This window comes from Hetaerina americana, unplaced genomic scaffold, assembly GCF_022747635.1.
Source record: "Hetaerina americana unplaced genomic scaffold, ioHetAmer1.1.p SCAF_19, whole genome shotgun sequence".
In the NCBI taxonomy this organism is placed as follows: Eukaryota; Metazoa; Arthropoda; class Insecta; order Odonata; family Calopterygidae; genus Hetaerina; species Hetaerina americana.
Window position 1 is genome coordinate 3,305,845 of NW_027286752.1, and position 27,936 is coordinate 3,333,780.

General features: G+C 36.5%; 2 protein-coding genes across 5 annotated transcripts in view; one reads left to right on the forward strand and one right to left on the reverse strand.

The window, feature by feature from the left end:
• Nucleotides 1-4,438: 4,438 nt before the first annotated feature.
• On the forward strand, nucleotides 4,439-8,708 carry LOC139687273 (uncharacterized). Its single transcript, XM_071584412.1, has 3 exons — nucleotides 4,439-5,464; nucleotides 5,581-5,906; nucleotides 8,207-8,708. Exons 1-3 carry the CDS (start codon nucleotides 4,730-4,732, stop codon nucleotides 8,490-8,492), a joined length of 1,347 nt encoding a protein of 448 aa, XP_071440513.1. The 5' UTR covers nucleotides 4,439-4,729; the 3' UTR covers nucleotides 8,493-8,708.
• Nucleotides 8,709-10,319: 1,611 nt separating this feature from the next.
• Nucleotides 10,320-27,936, reverse strand: part of LOC139687319 (ankyrin-3) — a 30,932-nt gene continuing 13,315 nt past the window's right edge. For all 4 annotated transcript variants that reach the window (XM_071584477.1, XM_071584476.1, XM_071584475.1 and 1 more), the window contains exons 6-11: nucleotides 26,120-26,359; nucleotides 24,322-24,582; nucleotides 22,550-22,789; nucleotides 22,112-22,375; nucleotides 19,710-20,171; nucleotides 10,320-13,510 (exon numbers count right to left, since the gene is read on the reverse strand). In XM_071584477.1, coding sequence (XP_071440578.1) covers nucleotides 13,298-13,510; nucleotides 19,710-20,171; nucleotides 22,112-22,375; nucleotides 22,550-22,789; nucleotides 24,322-24,582; nucleotides 26,120-26,359 — 1,680 coding nt within the window. In that variant the 3' untranslated portion in view covers nucleotides 10,320-13,297. The remainder of the gene's footprint in view (nucleotides 13,511-19,709; nucleotides 20,172-22,111; nucleotides 22,376-22,549; nucleotides 22,790-24,321; nucleotides 24,583-26,119; nucleotides 26,360-27,936) is intronic.

Sequence of the window (27,936 nt, forward strand, 5' to 3'; positions counted from 1 at the left end):
CATAGCATAGAATAGCATAGACACCAATTTGCTGAAAAGTATGAAAACAATACTGTTTTAAGTTTGTATCATGTATGCAGTATTTAAATAATATAGACCTGGCCGGTAACAGTGTCCCACACATCACAAATATATAGCCTCACCTTGGGCCATCTACTATGAAAGGGTTTCCCAACAAAGAGAAGCCAGCCAACGTCTCCCCTTCCTAAATGAGGAGGTGGAGGGTAGCTTCTTGCAGGGAAACGATCCAATTTTATTTCAAATTGAATATCGTGAGTTCCAAAAGAAGTTGATTTTACTGGAATCATTTCCATTATCCATAAATCAGCTACGATACATAGAAGATGTTGCATATTCAGCTGTGACTCAAGAGGAGGAAAAAGTCCACCTTTCCAAGAAGGATTGATAAGTAAGATGGCATGATAAGATTCCTACCTGATGTACTCAAGTACACATGTTGCCAATCATTTATGGAATCATATTTTGCTATAATGATCATTAAAATTCATTTCATGTGTAGAATAACTATATTATTATCACTGGGGAGTCGATTAATGAAGAATTCATTCTACACACTTTGGTCAGTGAAATATGGATTATACCCATAGTGTTTGGGAATTGTTAAAATACCTACACAATTCCATATAATGTATGTGTTTTGTGGCACATGTTAGCTCTGTTAGTGATATTGATTGATATTCCATAGGAAATGTTAGATTTCCCTAAATTTTAGTCGTTTTACAAGAGAATGACTCAGCTTAATAATTTCCTTTACCGCATTATTAATTTCTGGAAGGAAAGCCTGACATTCGAACTTAGAATTCTATGATATTTATAAATAATTTGTAATATTGATAACTTAACATTATTAATAATAACTTTTATGGGCATATGTTCATTCTCCTGTGTTGTCTGTTTTTCAATCAAGTGCTTTCATGTGAACTACATGTCGATTTCTTTTCAGATTAACTAACATCACAAATATATAGCAAAGGGTAATTTTGTTAATTAGTACCCTGCAGCCACCGCTATGGTGTGTGGCAGGGGTTTAATACAGAATAATTGCTTCTTGTGGAAATGATGGATAATTTTCAGTGACCGCCACCAAATAATAGCAGTTTTGGAGTTTTGCTTTTAAATCACGTTCTTTAATAGGCTCTGAAAAGGTTAATCAATTCAAACTGAAATCTTTTTTGCAATATCATTGTTAAAAATAAATATATTAGATTACCTGTTTCTGTTGTTCTTATAACCTGATTGGCAATAATAATATTGTATGTTATCTACTTACTACCTTTCTCATGTTTCATACATTTAGGCTCTCTAACCCCACCGAGGCTCATTTTTTCCAAAATCATTCCAGGAAATATTTGGAAGAGGTGAAATATGAGATTTTTAATAGAAATCAAGGTTTTCAACCTCATTTCCATCTTTCTTTTGTTCTTGCAGGTGATTTGGGCATGGATGGGCCGGCTAAAGCTCATCACACCGTTGAAAGAAAACGATCATTCACCCTCCTTTGCAGCATGGGTGGTTAACAACCATAAGAAATGAGGGTAGAAAAAGGAACCTAATACTTCCAAACAAAGGTTTAATACTTTACACAAACATAGTTCCGAAGCTGCACATCATCAGGTGACATACATGACAAATTTTTCAACTTGTATTGCCTGGGAATATGGAAATTGGATCCAAGAGCGGTGGAAGGTAGGGGGAGTGAGGGAGAGGTTTAGTATTGGTGCAGCAACCTATCAGTGGGTTAGGGGAGGGGAAGGGCATGTATTTGATGGTTTCTGGCTCAAATGTGTAGAAGTGCCATGTTCATCACATGGAGAACACAATGTAACCCTCCACTATTCTTAGAAAGAACAGTGGAAAAATGAGTTTTTTATTTGATGAGGGGGGTGCTTGTCCACAGTGATTTGACAATCATCAAGGGATGGTGGATGGTCATTACTGCCTTAGTGGGGTTGGTGCGAGAAGAAATCTTGTCTTTTAGGAATTTTAGGAGGGGGAACGGGAGAGGTGTACTGTTTCGTTGACCACCTCACATCTATCTGACTGAAGGCATTCACAAAATTTCCAACTCCTCCAAAGCATCCTGTGTCCTTTCTTTTCTGTATGAAGAATGTCCGCTGTGAAGTTACTGGTATGATTCTTTTTTCCAAGAGGTGTTTGGCGAATTGGGATCTGATGTCTTTCTTTGTGAAGCATGATTGGTGTTCTTTAATCTTAATATCACATGTCCTCCGTGTCTGTCCAATACTACTCTCCCCCCTCCTTCTCACTCCCCTCTTGGAGCCAGGCTATAGAAGTTGAAACATGTTTCATGTATGCCACTGAATGATGATGCACAGCATCAAAACCCGGGACGTGTGAAGCATGAAATCAATGTGGAAGTTCAAAGCTTCTTTTTCTACCCTCATGAAGAAAGAATTTCACCAAGTTAAGCCTAAAACTGTTATGTTTAACCATAAGAGAGTAAATGTCATTGTGAGCTGAAACGAAAACTAAGCAGTCCAAGTGCCTCCATACAAGAGACCTCATTTTAGAACCCATTGAATGTTTTTTCAATATATTTAGGCAAAACTGTGATAACCCCAATACACACCAGTTCCGGACAGAATTGAAAACTGTTATTTAATAACTTGCTTTTGAACCAGACCCAAGAAAATACCATGGATGATGGCTGTGATCTTTTGATTGACTTATCCTCTCTCACCTTCTCTTCTTCAAGAACATCTTCAATACAGTACAGGCAAACCAGCTGATGACAAAGAAAAGTTTATGTAAAGTAACAAAAAATAGGTTCAGTTGCATATGCAGGTGTTCATGCAGTGCAGACATTTTCAAGGTTAATCCTTTTGGCCAATGTAGAGCAACCTTTACCACAGAATCTAATATAGTATTACTAGGTACCTTTCATATTTTCTTTTAGATAATGGCCAACAAAACACTTGTCCCAACAAAGAAACTCTCTCTGCTCTTTGCCAAGGCACCACTGTAGCTTGGCATGAATTAACACAACTAGCAAAAAGGAAAATTTTGCCCAAGTTAATTGCCCTCATACAGTCTAAAGCAGTTGGTTTTCAGGTGTCACTCATACTCTTCATTGTGCATCACCCACCAACCCGACCTTCAGGTTGACCTTACTGTGTTTATGGTTTATCACTGAAGTATCAAAAAAGCAGTTTTTTAGAGAGATGAATAAAATGAATTAAATTGACATGGCATGGCTTGCATTAACCCCACGAAAATAATTAACTATTTGTTTCTAATTCTTCAGATCATCTTCATTTTTCACTTTCACATATTCTAAAGACTGGGCAAAAATGATTTTAAGGGAGGGTTTCATTTACGCGGGGTTGGAAAAAGGTGGAGATACAAAGGAAAGATAAATTTGCCATCTTCCGCATGAATTTAGTTTAATTATTGTGACAACTTTATTTAATCAAGTCGTTTAATAAAGGTATTTGAAATGTTGAGGTAATAAAGTATTTCTTTGTTAAATTCTTCATTCAATGACTAATAAAAGTGTCATTTTAAATTGTTCTGTTCAATAACAACTCTTATACACATACAAGCCTATTTACTATTTTCCAAAGATACCATCGTATTTGTGTCTGTGCCTCGTTTGTGTGCCTGCGAACTCTTATTTTGGTATATTAGCATTACGGAAAATTAGCTTCAAGCGTAATGATGCATTTAGGGAGCGTAATCATTTAGTAATTCCCTTCGTAAAAATATAGCTGTCTACATTTATGGAACTGGGTAATCTAGGTCGTTCGCCAAACCTTGACAAAGGGAGTCACTGATTCATTAGAAGGAAAAAGCCAAAAAAGTAACAAAAAAGGAATTTAGAAGTGCCGAAAAAAACTAACTTTTTGATAAAATTATAATTGAGACAGCTGAAATTTAAAAATACGAGACCTTAAGCTATCAAAGTATGCACAAATAATTATACATGAACTGCACACAAAGCATATATTAACAAAATTGAGAAAAGGATTAATGAGCGAAAAAGAAGTTAACTTTGCCAGATATTCGTGGGCCAAGCCTATTTAACTGAAAAAACTGGGAATAAGATACCAAGTTATAGGATGAAAAGTCTGAAATTTTGATATAAATTACTATCGGAACAAATTAATTGAGGCAAAATCTAAATAAACGAATAACTTATGAAGAATAAATATTGTCGAATAAATACGCAACTAGTCCCACTTATCGCCAAGTTACGCGGATTTTCAATTACACACGTTCACAGAAGCTATTTAAAATAGCTAACTATTTACTTTCGGCCATCATCTGTTCATTCTTTATCCTTAGATGGCAGTACTGCTACGTAGGGTGTCCGAACTCGAGCTACCTTATCATAAGGCGCCAAATATTTAGACAAATTAAATCATGATCCCTTTTTCTTAAAATGTTTGGACGAACCTCCGGAGGTACCACGAATCCTTCGAGCCGTTTGGGAATCGCTCTTCTTTTGAGTCAGCAGTTCAGAGGATTTCCAAGCGCCCAAAGTTAATTTGTGTTGACTTGTTGATTCCATTCGTCATGACTCCAGTCATAACATTCACTTGAGTGACTCGTTCAATTGATTCATTCATGACTGATCGTCCCTACTCCAGTTTTCATTAAGGAATGAGTGTTAGATGTCCTCCTAGCGTTTGGCATAACAGGCTCTTTTTTGCTATTGGTCAGAGGATTGAATATCCCCTATTTAAATATGAGTGATCAAATCGATGAGGATAGCTTGTCAGTTCAATTAGAAAGTTCTCTGACACTGGAGGACGTAGAAGACATTCCGAATACGGCATGCAGCCATGGATCACCTGTGAGGCCTGGAGGACGAAAAAGCATATTGGATTCCGTACTGTCACCTGACAAAGTATCGCCATTCAAAGTCGATAAAGATTTAAGAAAAGAAGTGTTGATTCGTAATTTGATAACTTCACCAAAAAAAGACGAAGGCCTTGCAACAGATTTCAACTCGAGTAGCAGCGATGATAAGGATCGCATGCATCCTGAAGAACAGGATGAGCCAGAAGCCAAAGAAAACATACTGTGCGCAGATGTCATGAGTAATGTAGATATCACCTCCAAATCTGAAGATATTGAGACGTTTGGCATTCAAAAAGAGGAGTGCATTATCGTGGATGAAATACCTGCCGCCAATAGTTTAGTCGTAGGAGGAGGAGAAAGCCTCGCATCATCTCCTGTGTTGGAAAAAGAAGAAAAGTCAATTAAAAAACCGAGGGGCCTGGAGGTGGATTATGTCTCCAAAGACCCTTTAGAAAACGCCGATAACAACAATCCTGATTGGCAGTTGCTACAGAAACTAGAGACTGATGAAGAAAGGTATAAAGCTGTTAGAGAGAGATGGAGGAATCTGATTGTACCCGAGCCAAACAAGGATCTCACTTGTTTTGCATGGTGTAGGAAAAAAAATCCTGAGCCGAAGGTGTGTGACATAGTAAAACGTTTGTTGGGGAATTACTTATTAGTGGCTGTCCATATGTGTCCCGAAACTCGTGGGAAAGCCATTTGTAACAATTCTCTTTTTCTTTCTCTGTTTAGGATGCTCAGAATTTGAAGACAACTCCAAAGAAAGATGATTCATCATGTGTGACAGAAGAGGATTACTGTAAGGGACGAAAACGTACCTTTTCTGCTTGTGCCATTGATAGCCCTGTGAGACGTGGGAGGGACATAAAAAGCAAAGACAAAAGGGTGCGAACTGTTTCATGCACTCGTGTTTACGATGAAAAAATAGCCACTCTTCGCCGTCATGCTAGTGAAGAATGTCTCAGAATTGATAGAGAACGTAATTATGCCCTGGAGGGCTTACAGACACAATACCTGTCGGACAAACGTTCACTATCCAGCTGGTCCCTAAGCACTGGGTAAGTACTTTTATTTTTTGGCCAGATGTAATGGGTACCTAAATACTAGCACTATAAATATTTGTGTGCATTAAATGGCTTAGAAACTTGGAGTGCAGTGTTTAGAATGTCTAATTTTAGTTATGCTGTGTAGCCAATTTCCATCCCCTTTTAGAAGCCAGTGTGGGAAATGAATAATACATTGAAATGTTTCCAAAGAAACTGCGGGAGATGCCGCAACAGTAACTTTTAACGGAGTCATCCGCTAATGTTGCATTGAAATGTTTATTTATCATTACTTGAGAATCCCTATTTACATTTCATTTCCCGTGTGAATGTTACAGACGCTGTGGTTAAGTGCCATTCAAAATGATGTAATTATCTTGTGTTTGTTAGTTAAAGCTAGTATCACAGAGACTTTTCATAACTGAGTAAAGTTATTTAAAAACGGCTGTCAACAATACTTTAGTGCAACTCGCCAATTGGTGGTTAATTTTTATGCATATGTTGACAGAATCACATGGAACTGAATAATTGATGATTTCAAAGCTAAGTGATTTTGGTTATTCAGATTTTAAGTTTACTTTTGGGATACAGTTCCCACATGCTCAGTCTTCATTAGAACTGAACGGTGGCGAATGCTTGTATTGTCGGATATTCCTATGAAAAAATGTGTAACTCACACTTGGCATCTAATCATTTTGAGTCAGCCTCAGTGTTTTATAGTCCTACTCATCATCAAGTGTCTATGACAAAGTCTGGTTTTCTGAGGTTCAGGTGGTGAGATGATGGTATTTAAAATAGTTAGGATTTGTATGATTGCAGACTGGTAGCGAAGTTATGCAATTCATGGAAAAATTCATTTTCCAGGGACTTGGAAATAAATAGGCCTTTAACAGTGTAGGAGGATTTTTTTAAAGATGATATGGAATATAAGGGAATAATTATTGCATATGGAAAACAATGTTTCCTCTATTTTTCACAATATATGCATATGCAATAAATTATGAAGTTTTTGAAACTTGATAGCTTGCAGTTGGTTGTATATTCTTGAGATGCATCACCTACCAAGCATTGCCCGTATTCATTTCTTTGAAGCAGTGCCATAAACAAAGTGGAAACATTTTCAGGACCATAGTGAAGTATATAAACTATACTAAATGCTACACTGTTGTAAAGACTTACATTTTTAATTTTATTAATCCTGTGACAAGTTGGGTTGCCACTCAAATCAATTGTTCCATTTTTAGAGTTTAGAGAAAGCTCACTGTTAATCTATCACTGCAGGTAAATGCCAACATTGTGAAGCATCTTTTGGAGTAACCTATTTGGCGTTATGTTCAATTCGATTAATTTCCATAAAATTTTTAACAATTGAACTTTTGTGTATTCAATTGTTCCAGGCTAAACTTAGTGGGAGTTCATGTTCATTGAATGAAGAACACAATGTATATTTCCATTGCTCTTTATTTTCGTACTACTAGTTTCAACGGCATCATCATTAGGTATGTGATGATGACGCCGAAGCATTGAGACTACTTGTATGAAAATAAAGAACAGTAGAAAAATACATTGTCTTCATTTAATCAATTGAAATTTTAGGCTGTAGAACATTGCCATGAAGACATTAATAAAATTCTCAATCAAATATGTCAACAGATACTGTGTTTTACATATTGTCAAGGATAGCTCTTAGTAATTAATGTTTTTACTATTATTTTGCAAATAAAAGCGGTAAAACTGAGTTGATAATGCTAAATTCAATCCATAATTAAGGTGAACTCTTAAAAGCACTAAATTAATGTGGATGCACAGTCATATCTGTCTGTCAATCATAATCATTACAGTGGTTTGAACTAAGTTTACTTCAGTGTACCAGCAAATTAGGTGGTAATTGGGATTGTTTCATTTGGTAACCACCACCACATTAATCATTCCAAAGGGTTGCTTGATAGGAGAGGGGGCAGCTCTCTCCATAAGCTATATGAAATAACTTGGTGTTTTTGGGGCTGTAGTTCCTTTCATTATACCATGAGGGTTCCCTACAAGATCCAGTACCTGAAAAATCTCATAATTAGTTCAAAGCTAAGGGTTTTGGCACAATAAACCTTTAAGCATGAATTAAACTCAATCTGATGGTTTGTCACCCAATGTGTTACTCTAGTGTACCTTCTCTTGCTGTTATTAGGCTATTACTTGCATGGAGCTCTTGTACTTCCTACACCTATAAGATGGTTGTAAATATCCCAGGTAGTGCTATTCTGCTCTCATTATTGATCATTATTTTTTTATTGTCTTAATGGTCACCCGTCTCTTACTAGGTATTCAATCTCCAAAGAGTTAAACGAGTTGGATAGGTATCACTATCAAAAAAGGAGAAACATTTCTGATTGCTATGAGGACTTAGCATCCAGGGTTTGGGAAAGGAAGGCTTCTGAAATAACTACCCTGGAAGCAGCTGCCTCAGAAGTATTAGTCTTTCATAAATTTTATCAGGGGCTTGACGATAAAGCTCCTGAGTCAATGGTCCTTACTGAAGATCAAATGGATGAGATTCAAGAAATAAATCGCATGTATGATGATTTTCACAAATTTTACGAAGAGTAATTTTTTAGAATATGTTAAATGTATTAAAAATTTTATGAAACAATTTATTACATTTAAATGTGTCTCAAACTTGTCAAACTAGGTCATAGATAAACAAGAGTACAAGACTACTTATTTTTGTAAATGAAACATTCTTATAGGATTTAAAACTGAATCCTCAGTATAATTTATGGTAGCAGAAAAACTGTGAAAGAAGCATCTTTACAAATATCCTATTCCATTAGTTCAATAGTTTCAGCCTCAACTTTGTGGAAGTTCATTTTAATAAATGAAAAAGAAACACTTTGTTCCAATCCACCAATTTATAATAAATGAAAAAGAAACACTTTGTTCCAATCCACCAATTTATTACAGGTACGACTAGTTTCGACGCTACGGCGTCATCCTCAGGTACAAAGTTTAAAGTCACAATCATAGTATATATACTCTCTTCTGGAAAGGGTGGGGGAGTTGTGGGAAGAGGGGGCGGGGAGGGGAGTACGGGGGTAGGTACGAAAGTATGTGGGAGAGGGTAGGAAACACCAGGAAAAGCGTTAGTGAGTGGGGGGGATTGGAAGGTGGGTTAAGAAAGGGGAAATTAGGGGAAAGGGGAGGGGATTAGTAAGCTAGGGATTTCATTGGTCAGTATAATTTGAGTCAATGGCTAATGGGGATAAAGGTACGGGTTAGGAGTCAATGGGAGTTGGGGGGAAGGGGTTATTGGTTCTGTTTTTCTGTTATTGCTAGGGAGGCTTCCAGGAGAGGTGATACGTTTTCAAACAGAATGTCATTGAGTAAAGGATGTTTCTTCATTGTTCTCCGGATCTCCGGATTGCAGTGCGAGGTACATCGGGCAGAGTGGTCGAGCGGTGCGGACAAGAGCGGAGGAACACAAGAGGTGCTACAAGAAGTGTAACCTAGCCCAATCCCACTTTGCCAAACACCTGTGGGAGGAAAATCACACCAGCGATTTCATCCCCAAAATACTACATCGGGAAGAAAAAGGGAGGAGGATGGACAAGAAGGAAGAGTTGGAGATCCGGAGAACAATGAAGAAACATCCTTTACTCAATGACATTCTGTTTGAAAACGTATCACCTCTCCTGGAAGCCTCCCTAGCAATAACAGAAAAACAGAACCAATAACCCCTTCCCCCCAACTCCCATTGACTCCTAACCCGTACCTTTATCCCCATTAGCCATTGACTCAAATTATACTGACCAATGAAATCCCTAGCTTACTAATCCCCTCCCCTTTCCCCTAATTTCCCCTTTCTTAACCCACCTTCCAATCCCCCCCACTCACTAACGCTTTTCCTGGTGTTTCCTACCCTCTCCCACATACTTTCGTACCTACCCCCGTACTCCCCTCCCCGTCCCCTCTTCCCACAACTCCCCCACCCTTTCCAGAAGAGAGTATATATACTATGATTGTGACTTTAAACTTTGTACCTGAGGATGACGCCGTAGCGTCGAAACTAGTCGTACCTGTAATAAATTGGTGGATTGGAACAAAGTGTTTCTTTTTCATTTATTATAAATTGGTGGATTGGAACAAAGTGTTTCTTTTTCATTTATCCTATTCCATTGTCATAAGGTGTACTATTATGTCTTGCTGTGGGTAGAATATACATGTATGGAGATAACTGTCGCACCTTCTAAGCTGTGATTTACCAGATGAGTTTATCAACTGGAAAATAAGTAAACGTTTCCATTAGATGGTAACAAACTCTCATGGGTGCATAATTGCTGCTTTCAAAAGAGAGCATATATTTTGTGAAAATGCTCTGAGCTGTTGCAATTGTGATAATTTATTTTTTTTTACTTTTCAATAAAAAAATGTAACAAGTTACTCATCCTTTCAGAGTTGTAATTTATTTCAACAATTACAAGGTCTTGTAAAAATATTGAACAAATACAATAAAGATTAAGATAGGGAAGCAAAACATGTCAGCAGTCTTTTTTTGTGAGGTCACCATTGTACAATTTAAAAGGTTGACCAAAGAAACGATATTGAGATTCAGCTCAACTGAAACTACCTCTAATACTACAAACTCAAAGAAACTGGAATAACATGGAAGGCTAAAACCACAATATTGCTCAATACACTTAACATTTTGCAACTTGCCAACTATGTTACAGCAAGTCTTTTGCGATTGCAACAAATCAGGAAGACAACATTTTTATTTCACCAAAACCATTCTGAAAAAATCACAAAGGGCTGTTTTTTTTATAGTAAAAAGTATGCAACCCTTAAGCATCACTCTAAACTATCCTCACCGGAAATCACAGACATACCTCTCATATACTTGTCAGTAATCCCTCCTTTTCCAACATATAAAAAATATATCTTTTCATAATACATTATGTACATTATGATTATTCAACAAATAAACTTTCCATCATTAATAGTGGTAAGTTAGGTAAATATTGACCAGCAGGGAAGATAGGGAAACACTAGATGACATATTGTAAGATTAAAAAAAAAACTTCAGGGAATAGAATAAACAAAGAAATCATTAACTTTACAATAAGTAGCACTGGCCATCCTTAAGAAATAAATTTGCCTATGTTAAAATGATCTCAGGAAATCAAATATATTACCATACCTGACAATGTTTTTTTTTTAAATTCAATGAGGAATGTGAGTGATATGCTGTGTATGCATCAACAAGCAATTTTTGAACTGCAATACATACAATTACTGACATTAACACAATTTATAATACACATTACATTAAATCGTAAGGATTTTCTAGAGAGAGATGTAATAAACTACAATTGACTAGATAGTAGTGGTTAAAGACCATTCATTTCATCAAATGCATGTACTCAAAATCCACTTATGCCATCCATCCCTGAATTCATTAAATGCAGGGGGTAAAATGTGATATGGCTTCCATGCAAAATTTGTTAATAGATATTATGAAATCATCAAAGGTCTTTCGTAAGAATTGATAATGATTGATGCCAAAAATAAATATCTCAAAATACATGTTCAATGTAGATGATCACACCTAAGAACCAAAACAAAAGTCTGTGGAGCTAACCTAAAAAAAATACAAACGTCAAGATTGATATAACTTACAAATTTTAAGATCTAACTATCCGGGAACAAGATGTTGGAAAACAAGATTGTTTATGATGTAACTGCAATGGACAGGTAGAGAATGGGCGTGGCAATTGCAATTCACCAAGTCCCCAATAGATGCGTGCAATATTTACGTGGGTTGTTTTTTACTTTTTTAGTTAGTGGTCAATTCACTGCACTCCACATTAATTTCCATTGCACTTTACTTCAATACTTTCAAGCTAAGACATTGATTTTGAAGCAGCTATTTAATTTTTCAGAGGTCCTTACTATGTCATTGCCATTAGGCAAACCCCATTAAAACTTTGGCAGTGAAGAGATCTCCTGGGTCCATTCTTAAAATGATTGCTTTCATAAAAATAATAATATGTATTTTTTCCATTAATACATGTTATTCAATGCAATGGCATCACTCAAGCACCACACAGCGGTCTAGCCCACAAAAAAATAAAAGATTACTAGATGTATTTTATCTTGTCCATTATCCTATTGGTGGACTAATCACATCATGCAGTGTACGTAATTATGGTTACAAACCATCATCACCTTGTCAATGAGTATTAATATTTTAAAAAATACATTGATAAGTGCAAATCACTATTATTGATGAAGTGTGACTGTTGGCAGTTGGCAATATCTGGTCGCAAAAATTAAAATAAATTTTTTAGACACAAAAAGATGTTTTTCTTTCAGTCATGATGGAGAAGTTAAGCAAAGTAACGGGTGATCTCCATCAATTTCAATACTAAAAACATTTTCCTTTATTCAAACTGGTGAATCACAAAATGGACCATTTTCACCAGAACACCTGACAAATAAATAAATACCTAAAAACTACCTTAGCAAAACTTGATCCCACAGCCCGATCTGGTTTCCTTTGCCTAATGGCCACATGATGTTTTCAGTCTGCCCGTCCATTGAGTTGAAAAATTCATAAGTTTCTCCTATAATTTTTCAAAATTCACTCAATAGTATACTATTTGTTAAATCATTTTTGTTCATTATATTCAAGTAAAATAACTGCTACAGGTTAAAAAACATTTTTCCTTTGGTTCATACAGAAAATATAACTCTCCACTAGATCTAATATCCGAGCTATGTACATGGAGGTATGACCCCAATTTTTGCATAAAAAGAGAAAACTTAACAAAATAACTGAAACTGACTCAATCCCAAGAACCACAACTATGTCAAAAATCGGTGAAGATGTAGAATTTTTTGAACTTAATATAAAATGATGGTTTTCATTGGGAATATAAGATAAACCACAGAAGCCTAAAAGTGATCATTGGCCACAATTGTCTTTTCAGCACAGTTACTAAGGAACGTGTAGCATCTACTATTGGATACCTTCTCATAAAAAAATGTACTCTTACTCCAATGAGCACAACATTTTAAAAGATAATATTCCAATGATGTCATGCAAAACATTGGTGATTGAACCACCCAAATAACAACTCAGAACTTTTCAAATCTGGGCAGTAACTCTCTAAATCACATTTTAACAAAAACATATATAACATTCCTCCGAATACTATTAATGATCAAACATATTTTTTCACAGCAATGTAATCCGTCCATAATATCCAGTCAAATTATTTCTTCTCTTCTAAGATTCATTCTTCTTAATTATTACAAAGACACAAGTCCCGACCAATTGTTGAAAGTGGAGAAAGTGGCCCCCAGCACTAAAATATGCACAATATGGAACGTCTTAGTGCTGGGAGAATATTGCATCAGGGCACAAAATTGAGTATGTAATCTTTCAAAGAGGCTGGTAAAGGAAGCTTGGACACATGCATATCGGGACACCTGCCAATGGCATTGTAAATGGTCACACGACACATTTGCTTTAGAGTTCGAGGCCGCAGGTACATCTCACGCACTAAGTTAAACAATACACCTCGGACAGGAGCAGCCACTGCAGCCCCAGTATGTGTGTATAGCACCTGAGAAAAAGAAATAAAAAATCTAGCGTCAAACAATGAACATTTAGAGAGGAAAATTTTTAAATTGAAGTTAATGTTTCAATGTTTGGGTCACTACCTGTTTACCAAAGACGTTTCAGCAAAAAAAAAGTACACAGAATGCTCAATAACTTTTAACTGCATATTTTTAAACTGTCTTGAATTTTCAGATGTCACCATGAGAAATTTTGCAAGTTAGTGACCACTACAGGTAACCAGCAAGAACATTAGTGATTTCCCCTAGCAACTCGCCCATTCTGATTAGAAAACCAAAGGATAGGAACCGGAGGAAAGGTGATACATCTATCCCTCAGTGAGACAGCTGCGAAGATACCTTGCCCTAGTAGAGTGGTCATGGAAAGGCAACAGGAAACGAATTTCATTATTTTTCCCAAAGAATTATGATGGAAACATTAGTGGCATAAATAAGTGCTAGAAGTAAACAAGAGCTCTTGGAAGGGTGAGAGCTCACTGGGGAGGCTGCTATGCACACCAGTGGGGAGGGCAAGACCTCCAATCTTATCATCACCCAAGATTCTTGTAGGAGTGATTCAAAGCACACCAGATGGCACAGCCATAACAGAAGAGGAACTTGGGGGTGTTAGAATGATTTTGGGAGCAGGTAAGTAAGGAAATATCTAATGAGACAAGTCAATACTCATCCATAAGGCTTATGAGCAATGAGATGAAAGAACAGGAGAGCTACTAAAGAGATTTTTTTTGTATCCTACCAGTTGAGGTAGGTTTTGAGTGGACACAGCTTCTACTTACCAAATACACAATCTGAAATTGGCACAACAGTTATTTCTGTGTGTTTATCAATGTTTAAGAAAATTGAAAACATCGCCATTAGTAAAGTTAAGGCTGTGATCAGATGTTTTAATGCAAGAAATATGTGATATTCACTGTAAATTAAAGGAGTTTTATGGAGACAATGTCATTGATGAGTTGTCTTCTGCTAGGTGTTGGTTGGGGAGGGAGAATGTCCTTGAAGAAGAGCATTTGGAACACTCGTCTGTCATAATGGACATGAGTTCAGTTGATGAACTCATAATCACAATTGGTGCATTACACTTGACGAAATCAGTGAACAGTTCCCTAATGCTTCACACAAAATTGTTCAGATCAGTGTCAAAGATCATCCGAAATATGGGAAATTTTGTCCAAGGTTGACCCTTGGCATGCTTACTGGTGAGCACCAAAAAGAAGCATATAGGAGCAGCAGTGAATTTTCATGAACACTATTCTGATAAAGGAGACTCTTTCTTCATTCACACTGTCACTGGAGATGAAACATGGATGTTATGCAACATCTGGGTGAAAATGACAAATACTGCTCGTTCACCAACCAAAAAGAAAAATTGAGACACTGCGTATACCCAGAAAGTCATAGCAAACCATTTTCTGTGATTGACGAGGTGTACTATCCACGCTGATGAATATTGAAGAAATTTTGGAGGGCGATTCTAAATCAATGCATAGGTCTGCTGTTTTTGGCACTCTCCTCCATGGCAATACCAGGCTGGGAAAACTTATCCAACAATTCAAATGGATAACTTTCAACCATTCAACACACAGCCCGGACTCCTTCAGATTTTCATCTCTTTACAAAACTAAAGGACTTTTTGGCAGGGATGAAATTTCAAAGTGATGAAGAACTGAAAGAAGGGGTGATTACTTTTCCACAAGGGACTGACGGCAGAGGAATATGAAGCCCTAAGACAAAAACTCACCACACCATATCATAAAGGTACAAATTTTTATGGTGACAAGGCAGAGAAGTAGTTTCAAGTTAACAGTTAGCATAAAAAATGCATTTTCAAGAAAAATGTACTACTATTATTCAGGGCCCATAAGATGCACCCTGATTTTTTGGGTTAGAATTTACAAGTGATACTTGGGTCAGAACATAGGGTCAAAGTATTGTGATGCTAACACTCATTATGAAGAAAATTGAATTGCTACATTAAAAAAATAATAAGGTGCTACATATATGTAAACCTTTGTTCATAAGAGAATCCAAGGAATTTGTCATCATAGGCCTAAAACAACTTTAAGCTGCCATGTTTCCATGTTCTGTAGCGTTATTCACAAATTCAGGTTTAAATGCAATACTGTATGACAATCTCTATAAGATTCCATTAGGTTATTATCATATTTTTTATGTGACACTTTTTCTGTAATTATTTCAATATTATCAAAATTTGCATTTAAAGCAATCATTTTCTATGACTTTACGACACTCTCACACTAATTAATGTTGAATGACTATAGGCTCAAGGAGAGATACAGTGTATGTATGTATTAGCATAAGGGTGACATGCACGTTAACGCAATGCATATTAAGTTTCACAGCAGCACAACATGTGAGATGAAACAACACACTATTTCGTATAAATAAACAATTTATTTCAAAATTTTTTTTAGAAAGTACTTTCAACAAAATATTTAAACTATGTTGCATACTACTGACCAAAAACAGTGAAATTATCAAAATTTGTGAATAAAGCAACCATTTAGTACCTGATGTGGGAAAAAAATATTAGTAAGTATTTTTCTGGCGAATCGGCTTAGTTTATATTTTGAAGTCATACAATTATACCCCCATCTTATAGTATGCAGGCTGATTTAAGAGCACGCTTTGGATTTAAAAGAAGTGCATCTTATGAGCTGAGAAATTCAGTAGTTATTTTTTAATTCCAAAACAGTTACTACTTTCCAGATGGCCATCATATTTCCTCTTATAAAAATGATCAAAATCAATTCGAATTAAATCATTTCAATAAAAAATTTAGAGAAAAATCTGTGGTTAAAAGTGAAAAATTATGAACTTACAAATAAAGTGGAACCTCGACTTGTGAACACTTTGCAAGGTGAATAATTCACATAACAAGCAAAAATATTTTGGCAAAAATGGCTCGCTTAACAAGCGACTTATTAAAAAAAGTTCCCCTCTACACAGTTACTTCTTTCATTTCTAGATTGACTTTTTGCATAGCGAGTGATGAAGAGATGGGAATTCCCAGAGTGATTGAACACGTGCTACTTCTGTTTGTGTTTTGCACTCGTTCTGCTAGCATCTTAGTGATCACACATTTCTCCAGACAGATGTTCAGATATTTTTAATTGCGGTACTTTGGTACAAATTTCAATAATATTTGGTGCGAGCTTTAAAAATGACCCCAAAAAATCTGCAAGAAGACAGCCATAAGAGAAGAAAAATAACAGTAGAAATGAAAAGTAAATCATTGAAAATTGGGAACAAGGTGTAAGCATGGCTGATCTAGCATTCACAAACATAACTATTGGTCAACATCAAAAATTTGCATTTTCTATGAGAACAAGGACCAGACTAAGGAGATACACGCTTCCAAAGAGATTGACAAGAATATCAGCACAATAGTTGGGTATTCTCAATGATGTTGAAAGGTCACTTCTCACATGGATACATGGAAAGCAATTGCGATGGAACACTATAATTGAGGATATCATTTGTGAGAAGGTGAAAGTGATTTTTGACATGCTCATTAGGAAGATGCCAGGATCATCAATTGATGGAGAAGTATTTAAAGGTAGCCACATGTAGTTCGAGAGGTTTAAGAGAAAAACCAGCATCCATGGCATTGTGAGGCAGCAAGCTCTGAGTCAAAGGCAAGAGAGAACATCATCATAGACTTCAAGAAGCTCATGGATTTGGATGGTTACTTGCTGAAACACATTTTTAAATGTGACAAGACTCGTCTCTTCTGGGAGAAGACGCAGAAGCGAACCAATATTTGTATATGTAACAGTGGAGGAGAATGCATTGCCGGACCACAAATCAATGAAAGTCTGTCTCATATATTCCATTGTTTCAGGCTTCACTTTGTGGAAGTATTTAATATCCATACTAAAAAGAAAAACTCGTACTTTTCCACAGTTTTTTTTATACGGTGAAACGCATTGTACCGTATAATAAAATCTGTGGAAAAGTATGAGTTTTTCTTTTTAGTATAGAAAGTCTGTCTAACATTGGCAATGCAAGCGGCAACTTGAAAATTAAACCCCCGCTTGTTTACCATTCAGAAACTCCAAGAACCTTCAAGAAGTGGAGGTCCCAAACAGCCGCCTAAATGTGAAGTGGAGGTGATGGGAAACTGCTGGGTCATGCTATGCATATGAAGCATTGCTCTAACCAGGCAGTGACTATGCACACCAGAAATTTATATAATGATAATGCTCAATTGAATTCTTACAAAATTTGAAGGATCCACATAAAAATTTCTCTAGACAACTTTCTAGTGTAAAGGAATTAGGTACATATCATAAACAGTCTATTTATTTTGATTCTTTTTTGTTTTTATAAATTGGGTTTCAATTCCCAATGGCTTCATTCCAGGATAGACAATGTAAATAATCCACAATCCTAAACAATGTATACATAATTTTCTTTCAGTAATCCTTGTACATAATTTTTTTTAAGCTTGGAATGCATTTTGTACATTACATTAATTTACACGAGAAAAATTGCTCCACTAAACGAGTGTTTCACTTTACGAGAAAGATCAAAGAATGCTCATTGTACTGTAATTGCTGAGCTGTACTGTAACTGTATACCATTTTATTATTTATGATTTTACTTCAACATTCATATTCATATATCAATAATTGTTTGCTTTGAAAATGTTGCAGGTAAAATTATCAATACAGGGTGTTTACAAGCATTTTGGGCCATCAGAAGGAAAACAAGTTCTCAAAAATTACCGTATCAACTAATGTTTCTATAAATTTTCCCCAATGCCATTATTAGCCTATTTTTCTCAATGGTTTTTTTTGACCTTGTAAATATTGTTTTTCATATTTTAATTTTTTGAGCTAAGGCCCTAGAGTCTTCCATTAGTTTTTCAATGTGGAGTGACGGTATTTTCCTAACTAATCCCAAGCAATGGGATACACCACTTCAAAGCAATCTGTGTGCATGATGGCCTGAGTGAGGGCGTTCATCCTCCCACTGCACGCATGGGTTTCACAGAGTTGAGTACCCACTTCTAGGAATAACACTTCATGAACCACTTAAAGATAATCAACTTTGAATCCCTGGCGTGACATTAGTTTACCAGCAAGCTACCTAAATTTAAGTGTGGCTTACCAGTGTATTTCTGTAAGAGGGATACCTAGAATACCCCAGGGAGGAATCACATTATGAGGAGGGATGCCCTCCCTAACCACTGGTGTACGCAAATTCTTTGAGTGAATATTTTGCAGGTTTGATTGCTATGTGAGATGATCCCTGGCACAGGATACTTTCCCCATAAATCGCCACATAACACTGAGAGATTGTTTACATAATTTCTAACTGCTACTGGTGGTTCGCAAATGTATGGCTATAAAACTTAATCTCCATTGTAAGGCTTTACATGCTTATCAGTGATTATGATTAAATAAATAATTCAGGAACTATTTCTTTCTCATTTGTTAAAATACCAGCATGCCATCAATTGGATCATTGGCACAGCATCTTTCCACCCGACGTTGTCTCATGCTAGCGTTTAGGAGATTTGAAAATTAATATTTTTATTTTCCACAAAAATACTTATACTGTCCCAACTTTCATGCGTTATTCATTCAAGAATCAAGTCTTGGATAATGACATCATGTCAAAACCAGGGTAAGTAAATAAATTTTTTTTGAGAATCATACAAATAATTTTTATTTTGAAAATAGTAAATTTCACTAAGTGATGCCTGAAACCTTTAAGTATATAATTCCTAAACCTATTAGTAAGCAGTATCTATTTCTTCTTAACTGTTTATGTGTGCATGGGTCATCAGGGATCTGAGTTATGCAGAAATACGACCTAAAGATATTTTTAGGAATGTAACCCATTACTGGGGATCACCTGTTTACTAAAACCCAAGACATTACTGTATCACCTTGCATCTCATAACGCTTGAATGAAAGTGTTATGTTAATACCATAATATGATACACTAAACACAATAATGTACACTCTGGTAATGTGTGTTTTCACCAAATATCCTTCACTAATTAAAAATTGTATCATATAATCGAAGGTGTCTTAATAGATACATTAAAACACGAGGTATCAAATTTGTAATTAATCAGGTCATCCACTACAGTATGCTTTGACAAAAGAGACTTCAATTTACAAAAAAATTCTTTAAAAAAACAAGTGAACTTACCTTGAGACACGAATATAGTTCTTGGTGTCCCATGCTGAGGTAGTAGAGCCAAATGAGATTAGCAAAGCGCATCTGAGGATCAAGAAGGAACTCCTCTTTGCCACCACGACAGAGAAGCAACACATATTGGCACAGCACATACTCCGCAGGATTCCTCTGGTTTGGGCCCTGAGTCTGGCCATAGCGTCCACCAGAGGATCTACTGTCACCAGAGCCACTGGAAGGATAGCCACTGCGAGACGATGACGCTGATGACTGCTGGTGGTTACCCCTCCTCAGGAACAGCGATGACTGCGAGTGACAGATCACATCATCATCGGCCCGCCGGCGGGACGAAGAGCCAACCACAGAGGGTGGCGAGGGTGGAGCTGAGGTGACATTCACATTTGGGTCTGCACCATGACGAAGCAACGTCAAGGTCAGATCATAAATGTAGTCCAGATCAGTGGGTCCTCGTGCATTCTGAAATTTATTCACAGAGGTCAATACACATTGATGAAATCAGAGGCCATGGCACTTAATGGGGTGAACAAGGGGGGGGGGGGGCAATCAAGGGAGGCAAGGACAAGTGAAGGGTAGAGGTCCCAACCTGAGAAACCCTTAATGTCAGTAATGAAAACTGTTTGGATTAAGGTTTTGCTTTACTGATGGAACCTTTAATTACAACTCATTAGCTGCTGTATGCTCCAGAATGGTGAATTAAGACAGGGGAAAGCAATTTCTTTTTTTTGGATGGACACAGACTAAACACCGATACATTTACTTGCCTCTCCTAATAAAACACAACCTCACATTCAACACTACAAAGAGCTCCTCTTCAATTCCGCATCCTTCTTTCCTCTTGTCATTATGTCCAACATCCCAATTTTATTTCTGCCCCTTCCTCGTTTGCCTAACATTCTCCCCTCTATCACAGTCTACAACATCCCATCGTCAATCAAAATGACCTGAATCCATCTTTCCTGCCTCCTTAAGATTTCTCCGAGCAATCTTCTTTTTATTCCTGTTCACTTCACCTTCTCCACACCCATATTTCAAAATCCTGCAATCTACACATAAGATCCTGCTTCAATGACCGTTGTTCTGAATTGTTTAACACTATGCCCCATATAAAAGTTTCAAAGTCTTTTATTAATACCCTTACGACATCCCTGTGCACCATTCCCTCCTCCATGTGAAAGCCTCTTTGCATAATGCAATTCTTATCCTCACGTCCCAACTACTTTACCTATCCTGGAAGTGTTTGGGATCAAAATGGCCAAACTGTTCCAACTACTCTAGTCATTGCTCTTCTGCTATAATGCTTAACTTAGCACTTCTCCATCTATAAACCCACATAACCTTTGTTTTGCTTATACTGATCTTCACCCCATTCCTATCAATGGTTTTTTAAATATTCTTATTAATGATTGTAACATCTTGGCTGAGTGTCTAACTAAATCTTGATCTTGTGTAAAGCTGATTTAATGAATGCCCCACAGACTTTCTTTCCTATCTCCAGTTCCTCCGATGCTATTTTTACCACTCCCATGACATTTATTTCCCCTGTTAGTACTGCATTTGCCTGCACATAGGATGCACTTTCTTCACCCCAATAAAACAACTGAAATCTAGCCCAATCACATAGCCTTATTTAATTTTAAATTCTTTTCTGCCTGGCCATTGAGTATACCTGGGCCTTAGCTTGACCGACTCTTTACATGTCTAAGTTTACTGGCATAATTTCCTCATAGATCACCTTCACCACATAGATCTTCTATAGTCCTCCCATAGAGAACAAGAACACAATATATTAATATATGTAATCAACCTATTGGATACAATGAAATCCCTACGAATGAGTGTTATACGTGGATCACAACAGAAGAGCATAAAAATCTATACATGGAACTTCGATAAAACTTAAAAAGCGAGGAACATTACAAAATTCTTTTCAAATTTCCTTTCTTGAATTATAAACACAACATCTCAAAAATTACTCCAATCTTTGATAATTTAAATATGGACTTGTGCTAGCCATTACCATGTTAAATATAGTGCAGTAGTTAACCATTTCACGGTTTGCAAAGTTAATTTACCACATTAACTATAAGCAAGTATAGCATAATAGGCAAGGAAGTGACCTCAAATTGCAATGGAAAAATGAGGAGTTGAATGTATTTTCAACTGAGAAACTGGTTAAGGAAATGAATAATCAATTATCATTTTTTAAAAGATTTCATCCGTCAACATGATTCTTATCTTAGCCCTTAGTGAGTGGGTTTTAAATTAAAAGTGCCTTAATTTTTTTTCCAAAAATTTGCACATTCTTGCAATTTACACTTTTTTAGGGTCCCCAGAAAAGTGTAAATCAGTGAGTAAATAAATAAGGTTTTACTGCACAAGCATGATAACTGACTCACCTGGACCATATCCACAAGCGAATGAAGAACATGATGCGTTCTTTGTCCAAACCTAACATTTGGATTTAACCCATGCCTCAAGAGAAGTTCTAACAACTGACGAACAAATAAAAAGTTTTGCTCCTTTTCCTCAGGCCTAGAAAGAGCTATGTTTTCCCCAGCTGCAAATGCAAGCACATGTAATGGTGTCAAGGTTGAACGCGATGAGCAATTTGGATTTGCCCCATGCTTGCATAATATTCGCACACAGTTGAGGTAGCACACCTGCAAAAAGATGCCTGATTTGAGTACCATTATTTAACTGCGAGCACAAGCTTTCAAATTTCCTTGGGCAAAAAATCAAATTCACTGGAAAAATTAAATATTAGTAAGCAGCATTTTAAAGAGTATAAATATCACATCATTATTGTTATGATTGAGGTGGATTGCAAGGGTCACCTTCATCGTGTGGGTGAAATGGTGCAGGGGGTCCTTGTTAATGAGTGGTACAAGGCAGACCATAAGGGGCACTGAGCCATCCCTGCCGGCCACCCCCGGGTCCCCTCCCTCCTGGAGAAGCATGTGCAGCAACTCAAACCGGAACTCCCAATCACGAACATGGCGCAGGACGCATGCCAGAGCACCATTTCCTGGCCTGTTGATGCTTGGGCGGGCTCCATTGCGGAGAAGGTGCCTTACCTGAGAGAACAAGGAAAAGCAGCCTCTATAGCCAGAGTCATCATCTTCAGGAGTCATCTACCACTTCATTATATAGAGATGGGTCACAGATATGACTCCAATGGCTATCACACCGTCTCTGATTCAAATTCATAACCACCGATCAACAAAACTATTTAAAAAATGAGAGGCACAATCCATGAAACAGCTGTAACATCAACAATCATATACGGATGCAGTTTGAAGATTCATTTATGGAGTGCAATTCTACCACCCACAGATCTCCAAAGAGTCTATTTTTAACCTAGATGATTCAAGAATAGTATTTTTATGAGTTGTGCCAATTGCATAGACCAGTTTTGCACCTTCATGTTCCTCAATTCATTCAAAGTAAGCCGCAAATGCTAAAACTATTTTAATTTAAAGTAAATGATAATCATTTACACATGCGGATACAAACTGCAATGGAAGTTGGTTCATGCATTAAAGTAATACTAAAAATTTGTGCGCCAATAGAATACATAGAACTATTCTGCATACTATTCAACAAAAATTTTTTGGGGCTCTTAAACCTTGGGAAAATGAGGTGTTACTCCTATCAATTTTTTCAGATTACCAGATTGTAGGAAGAGGAAGGCATCTTGTGCAATTCGGGAAATACTTTGAGAGGAATTAGGAAGAGAAAATAGATTAAGAATCAATTGACTAGGGTAAAGAGGCATGCAATTTATCAAACATGCCATACCGACCATAGTTGAACATCATATCAAAGTGGTGGGGAAATGCATTTGAAATTCACTTCACATGGTAGGGAAACAGAAACTGAAGACAGATTTCCAACATTGCAACGCCAATGAAAATTTATCATTACAGGTGATGAAACATAAATCATCAAAGCGTGAGTAACCATAACATAATCAACACATTTACCACATATGTTAGGCCTCTAATAGAGAGGAATACAGAAAACAATGTTGAGTAAGGATGTTAAGAAAAGACTTGTTAAAACTTTAATATGGAGCATGGTAATGTGCAGCACGGAAACATGAGTCATTGAAGCAGGGTGATAGGCATAGATTGGCCTTTTCAAATATGGGTGAGGAGAATGTTGGAGAAGGTGAAGTGGACAGTAAGGGAAACAAATGAGGAGGTGTTAGGAATGGTGAGGGAGGACAGGCGATAGATCCGAGAAATCCTACGATGACAGAAATAATGGATGCAAAGCATATTGATTGGCAGAGGGATGTTTGAAGACTGTGATATAGTGGAGAATTTTAGGAAAACAACAGAAGGGCAGGAATAGGATTACGGATGTCAGACACAATGAAGAGAGAAATGACGTACACGGAGATTAAGAGGGGCTTGCTATAGAGTTTTGACTTTTCGGTTTTAGTGTTGTCGGGTGGTATTTTGTTATGAGATACATGATATTTATTGAATTGGTAGTTATATCAATTCAAACCCTACCATATACAATAGATTACCTATAAAACAATATATGTTGATTTTATGGACATCATTTAAGTCATAATTAAAAGGCATGCAGAACTTACGAGATGGAGGGCATCCCATTTAGTCCACGGAGGGTCACCCCCATCTCCTTGGTGATCAAAGCCAAAGCGGGCTTCTTCAAGGGCGTAGCGCACAATCAGGCCATGCAGGGGAGTGTTCCCCAGAGAGTCAGGAGCATTAATGAGATCACGTAGGCCATGCTCCAAGAGGAGACGAGCCGAAGCCAGCGTCCCCTCGGCACTCTTTCGACCCAGGAGGAACACAACATGAAGTAACGTCATCTGCTGGGTAGATGTACGAACCTAGTCACCACATTCAACACAAAAGTCACAGTCAGTGGTCATCTTCTGAATAAATCCAAACATTTTATGCAGAACATCATTACCGTGCAAGCATTTCAAATTAATCCATGTAATGCATCATCATCTTAGTACTCTTTCATGAAGGTACTCTCATGCCATTATGTATCTGTTAGATTTTTTTGTACGTGACTCTACGTACAAACAGTGAAACCTCAGATTTACACTTAGGAGAAATCCAGGGAAAATATCTAAAATTGAGGCTAATGTAAAATTGGTGTAAGGAAGAAAAAATATTTTTTCAAATGTGTTTTGATATTTAACAAAATCAATATCTCACAGAATTAATATAGCAAATATTACATTGAGATTAACCATTTGATTTACAAACCAGGTGTAGTAAATATAAATACAAACTTTGTGCACTAAAAAATTTGATGTAAAACTCCTTGCATAGAAATTAGAAATTGAATTTAGAAAAAATAGACATATCGTGCGTTCATCAATAAATATTTTTACTACCATTAGTGAATCAAAGAGTGTGCACTATCGGTGTTGAGTGGTGAATGAATATTTTACTTCTTTATCAATGCGTTCACCCTAACAGAACTGTCAGTATTCAGGAGATCTAACTAACAAAACAACAACATGGGTGAAAAGCATTGTTTATAGTAATTGTTTAGAACTTGATTTCTTCTTCTGTATTCAAACTCCAAATGTTTATGCTCAACTTCCAATCTAATTCTACTATATTTCTACATATTAGAATGTATAAATTTCATCTTCTGCTCGTTTTTCAATGCCTCTTTATTTTATTTCAACCATTTCATAGCAACAAATACCGAACACAATAAGTACAATAAAATAACAGTAAGTCTACAGATGTGGTGTTATTATTTTTTCAATTTTTTTTCAAAAGATTTTTTTTAAATCTGCTTCTGACAAGAAATCAAATACAGAGCATTTTTTTGCAGCCAGACTACTGTGCTGACATATAACATATCCAATTATCATTATCATAATTGATTAAAATATTCATTAAAATCCTATTTATTAGCAAAGACTAATTTTAATGAACCAATATGCAATGAACAAATAAAAAAACTAATAGTTATGAATGAAACCAGAGAACCAATACAACAAAAATCAGTTCATACCTCTGAGAGGCAGAGACTTTCCCTAAATTATAGTTTCAGAAATGCACATTTGAAGTTCTAATTGCATAGCTGTCAGGACTGCGCAGGTATTACATGAATTCAAGCACTACATAAGTTCATGGTAGGTAAATATGAAGACTTACAGTATTTTACACACATGAAAACAGTAGGAGGGTACCACTTATGAAAAAAGACAGTAGGGATACCAGCATTTATATTGATTCCATAGTATCAGAAAATCAGCAAGCAACTGTAAGTACCAAATCAGAAAAAGCTATTACTAGACCAGGTCTAAGAAAAAGTTTCCTAGAATTATATTCTAGGCAGTTGGATGTGTCAAATGATGCCAGAACATCTTAAGCACACATTCAACTGGCACTTACCCTTGTTTCGGCACCAGAATTAATAAGCAGCTGCAGGAACTTGAGGTCATGAAGGGCTGCTTGGTGAATAGGATAATATTCATCGTAGCAAACATTTATCTCCTCAGAGCGCACTTGGACCAGAAACTTGACACAGTTCCATGCACCACGCTCACAAGCTATGTGCAGCAGAGGCCTCTTGTGTTGCCAAGGTAACCAATGATCTTCTCGCTGCTGGATCAGCATTTCCAATATATCCACCTAAGAAAAAGTAAAGCAAATTCAAGGCTATTGGAAAGATGAGATTTGATAGAAAATATTAAGACAGAGAATTCCATGTTTTGTAAATGAAATACCCACAAGATTATAGCAAAATAAATTAAATCAACTGAATTGTATTCCTTTAGTTGCACCTTCATATTTGGTAAGATAATGCTGCTTTTTCTTTGATGATTCTTTTGAAGCAGTAATCAATGGTCGATCAAGTAAAGCAGATATTATGTTTTCACGAAATCATAGAATTCTCGGCTTTTTCTGACTACCCGACTTTGTGTGAATTAACCAAATATTTATCAACACGATGCCAGAAATAGGTTTAATAAGTATCTTTGTTTACCATTTATCTTATAAGATATGTAATATAAGATATCCTATAAGATCAGTAGTATGAAAACATTTGGTCAGATAAGTCAACACCTTTCTCTGCAGCATTGTAACTACTACCAATAGTATCTGGATTATAAGAGTTATGCTGATGTCAACTACAGTACAACTGTAAATTTAGCATATTGTCAACATGAACCTCATAGTCTCACTGCAGTGATTCACTCTTTCAACTCCAGGTCACTAAGAACAATACTGCCAGAAAATCAATTTCTATTCATTCCAATTAATCCAAATAATCCTACCAGAGTCACTCCCACATCTGCCACCCTAATTGATTACGCTGTGACCAACTTTAACCATGAAAAAGTAGTCACAACTGTTTGCGACCTAGGTATAACAGACCATTGCATGGTGAAAATAAGTATCGATACTAACCAACCAATGGATAGTCCAAATGATAAAACTTACCCAAGGCGGTCTCTCACTCATGGAAATATGCAGCATTTTCTGCTCCTTCTTCAGTCCCAAAACTGGGACAATGTCTATGACCTTAAGTCAGTAGACGAAGGTTTCAATTACTTTTATTCAATTTTCAAACACAATTTTGAAATGTGTTTCCCAGTAACACATCATAAAATATTTCATAGAACTAAATGTAAGCCATGGCTAACTGATGAGATCCGTTATTACTCAACTATCCTTAAAAAACTTGCTATCTCCAGTAAAAGTTCAAACAATCATGAACAAAGGTTACTCTATAAGGAATTTCAAAAGTATTACCGTAAACTGATTTCTACCACGAAAAGAACCTATAATGATAATAAGTTACTTAATTCCAATAACAAGTCCAAAACTGCATGGGAAATAATTAATGACTGTAGAGGTAAGAAAAATCCACAACTCACTCTCCCAAAACTTTGTAACCCTGAAAATAACACTGCCATTAGCTATTCATCTCTAGCTAATAAATTTAACAAATACTACGTATCAGCTCCTTGCCTAACTACTTCTCCAGCCAATGTGCTTTTAGCAAATGCACCATCGTCAATGTTTGCCAAGCCCTGTTCTGAAACCAATCTAAAAACTATTGTCTCCTCACTCAGAAACAAATCCAGTACTGGCCCAGATGAAATTCCTGGTAAAGTTGTTCATCATTGTTTTGAAGCCATAAAAGCACCCCTTTTATTTTTAATTAATGAATCTTTGATACAAGGGATTTTCCCATCCCAATT

Bases quoted from the DNA above. Each gene is read 5' to 3' on its own strand.
- LOC139687273 (XM_071584412.1), top strand. From the start codon at position 4,730: ATGAGTGATCAAATCGATGAGGATAGCTTGTCAGTTCAATTAGAAAGT. The intron at 5,465-5,580 runs GTGTGTGACATA...TTCTCTGTTTAG, and splicing joins AAAAAAATCCTGAGCCGAAG to GATGCTCAGAATTTGAAGAC. The intron at 5,907-8,206 runs GTAAGTACTTTT...GTCTCTTACTAG, and splicing joins AGCTGGTCCCTAAGCACTGG to GTATTCAATCTCCAAAGAGT.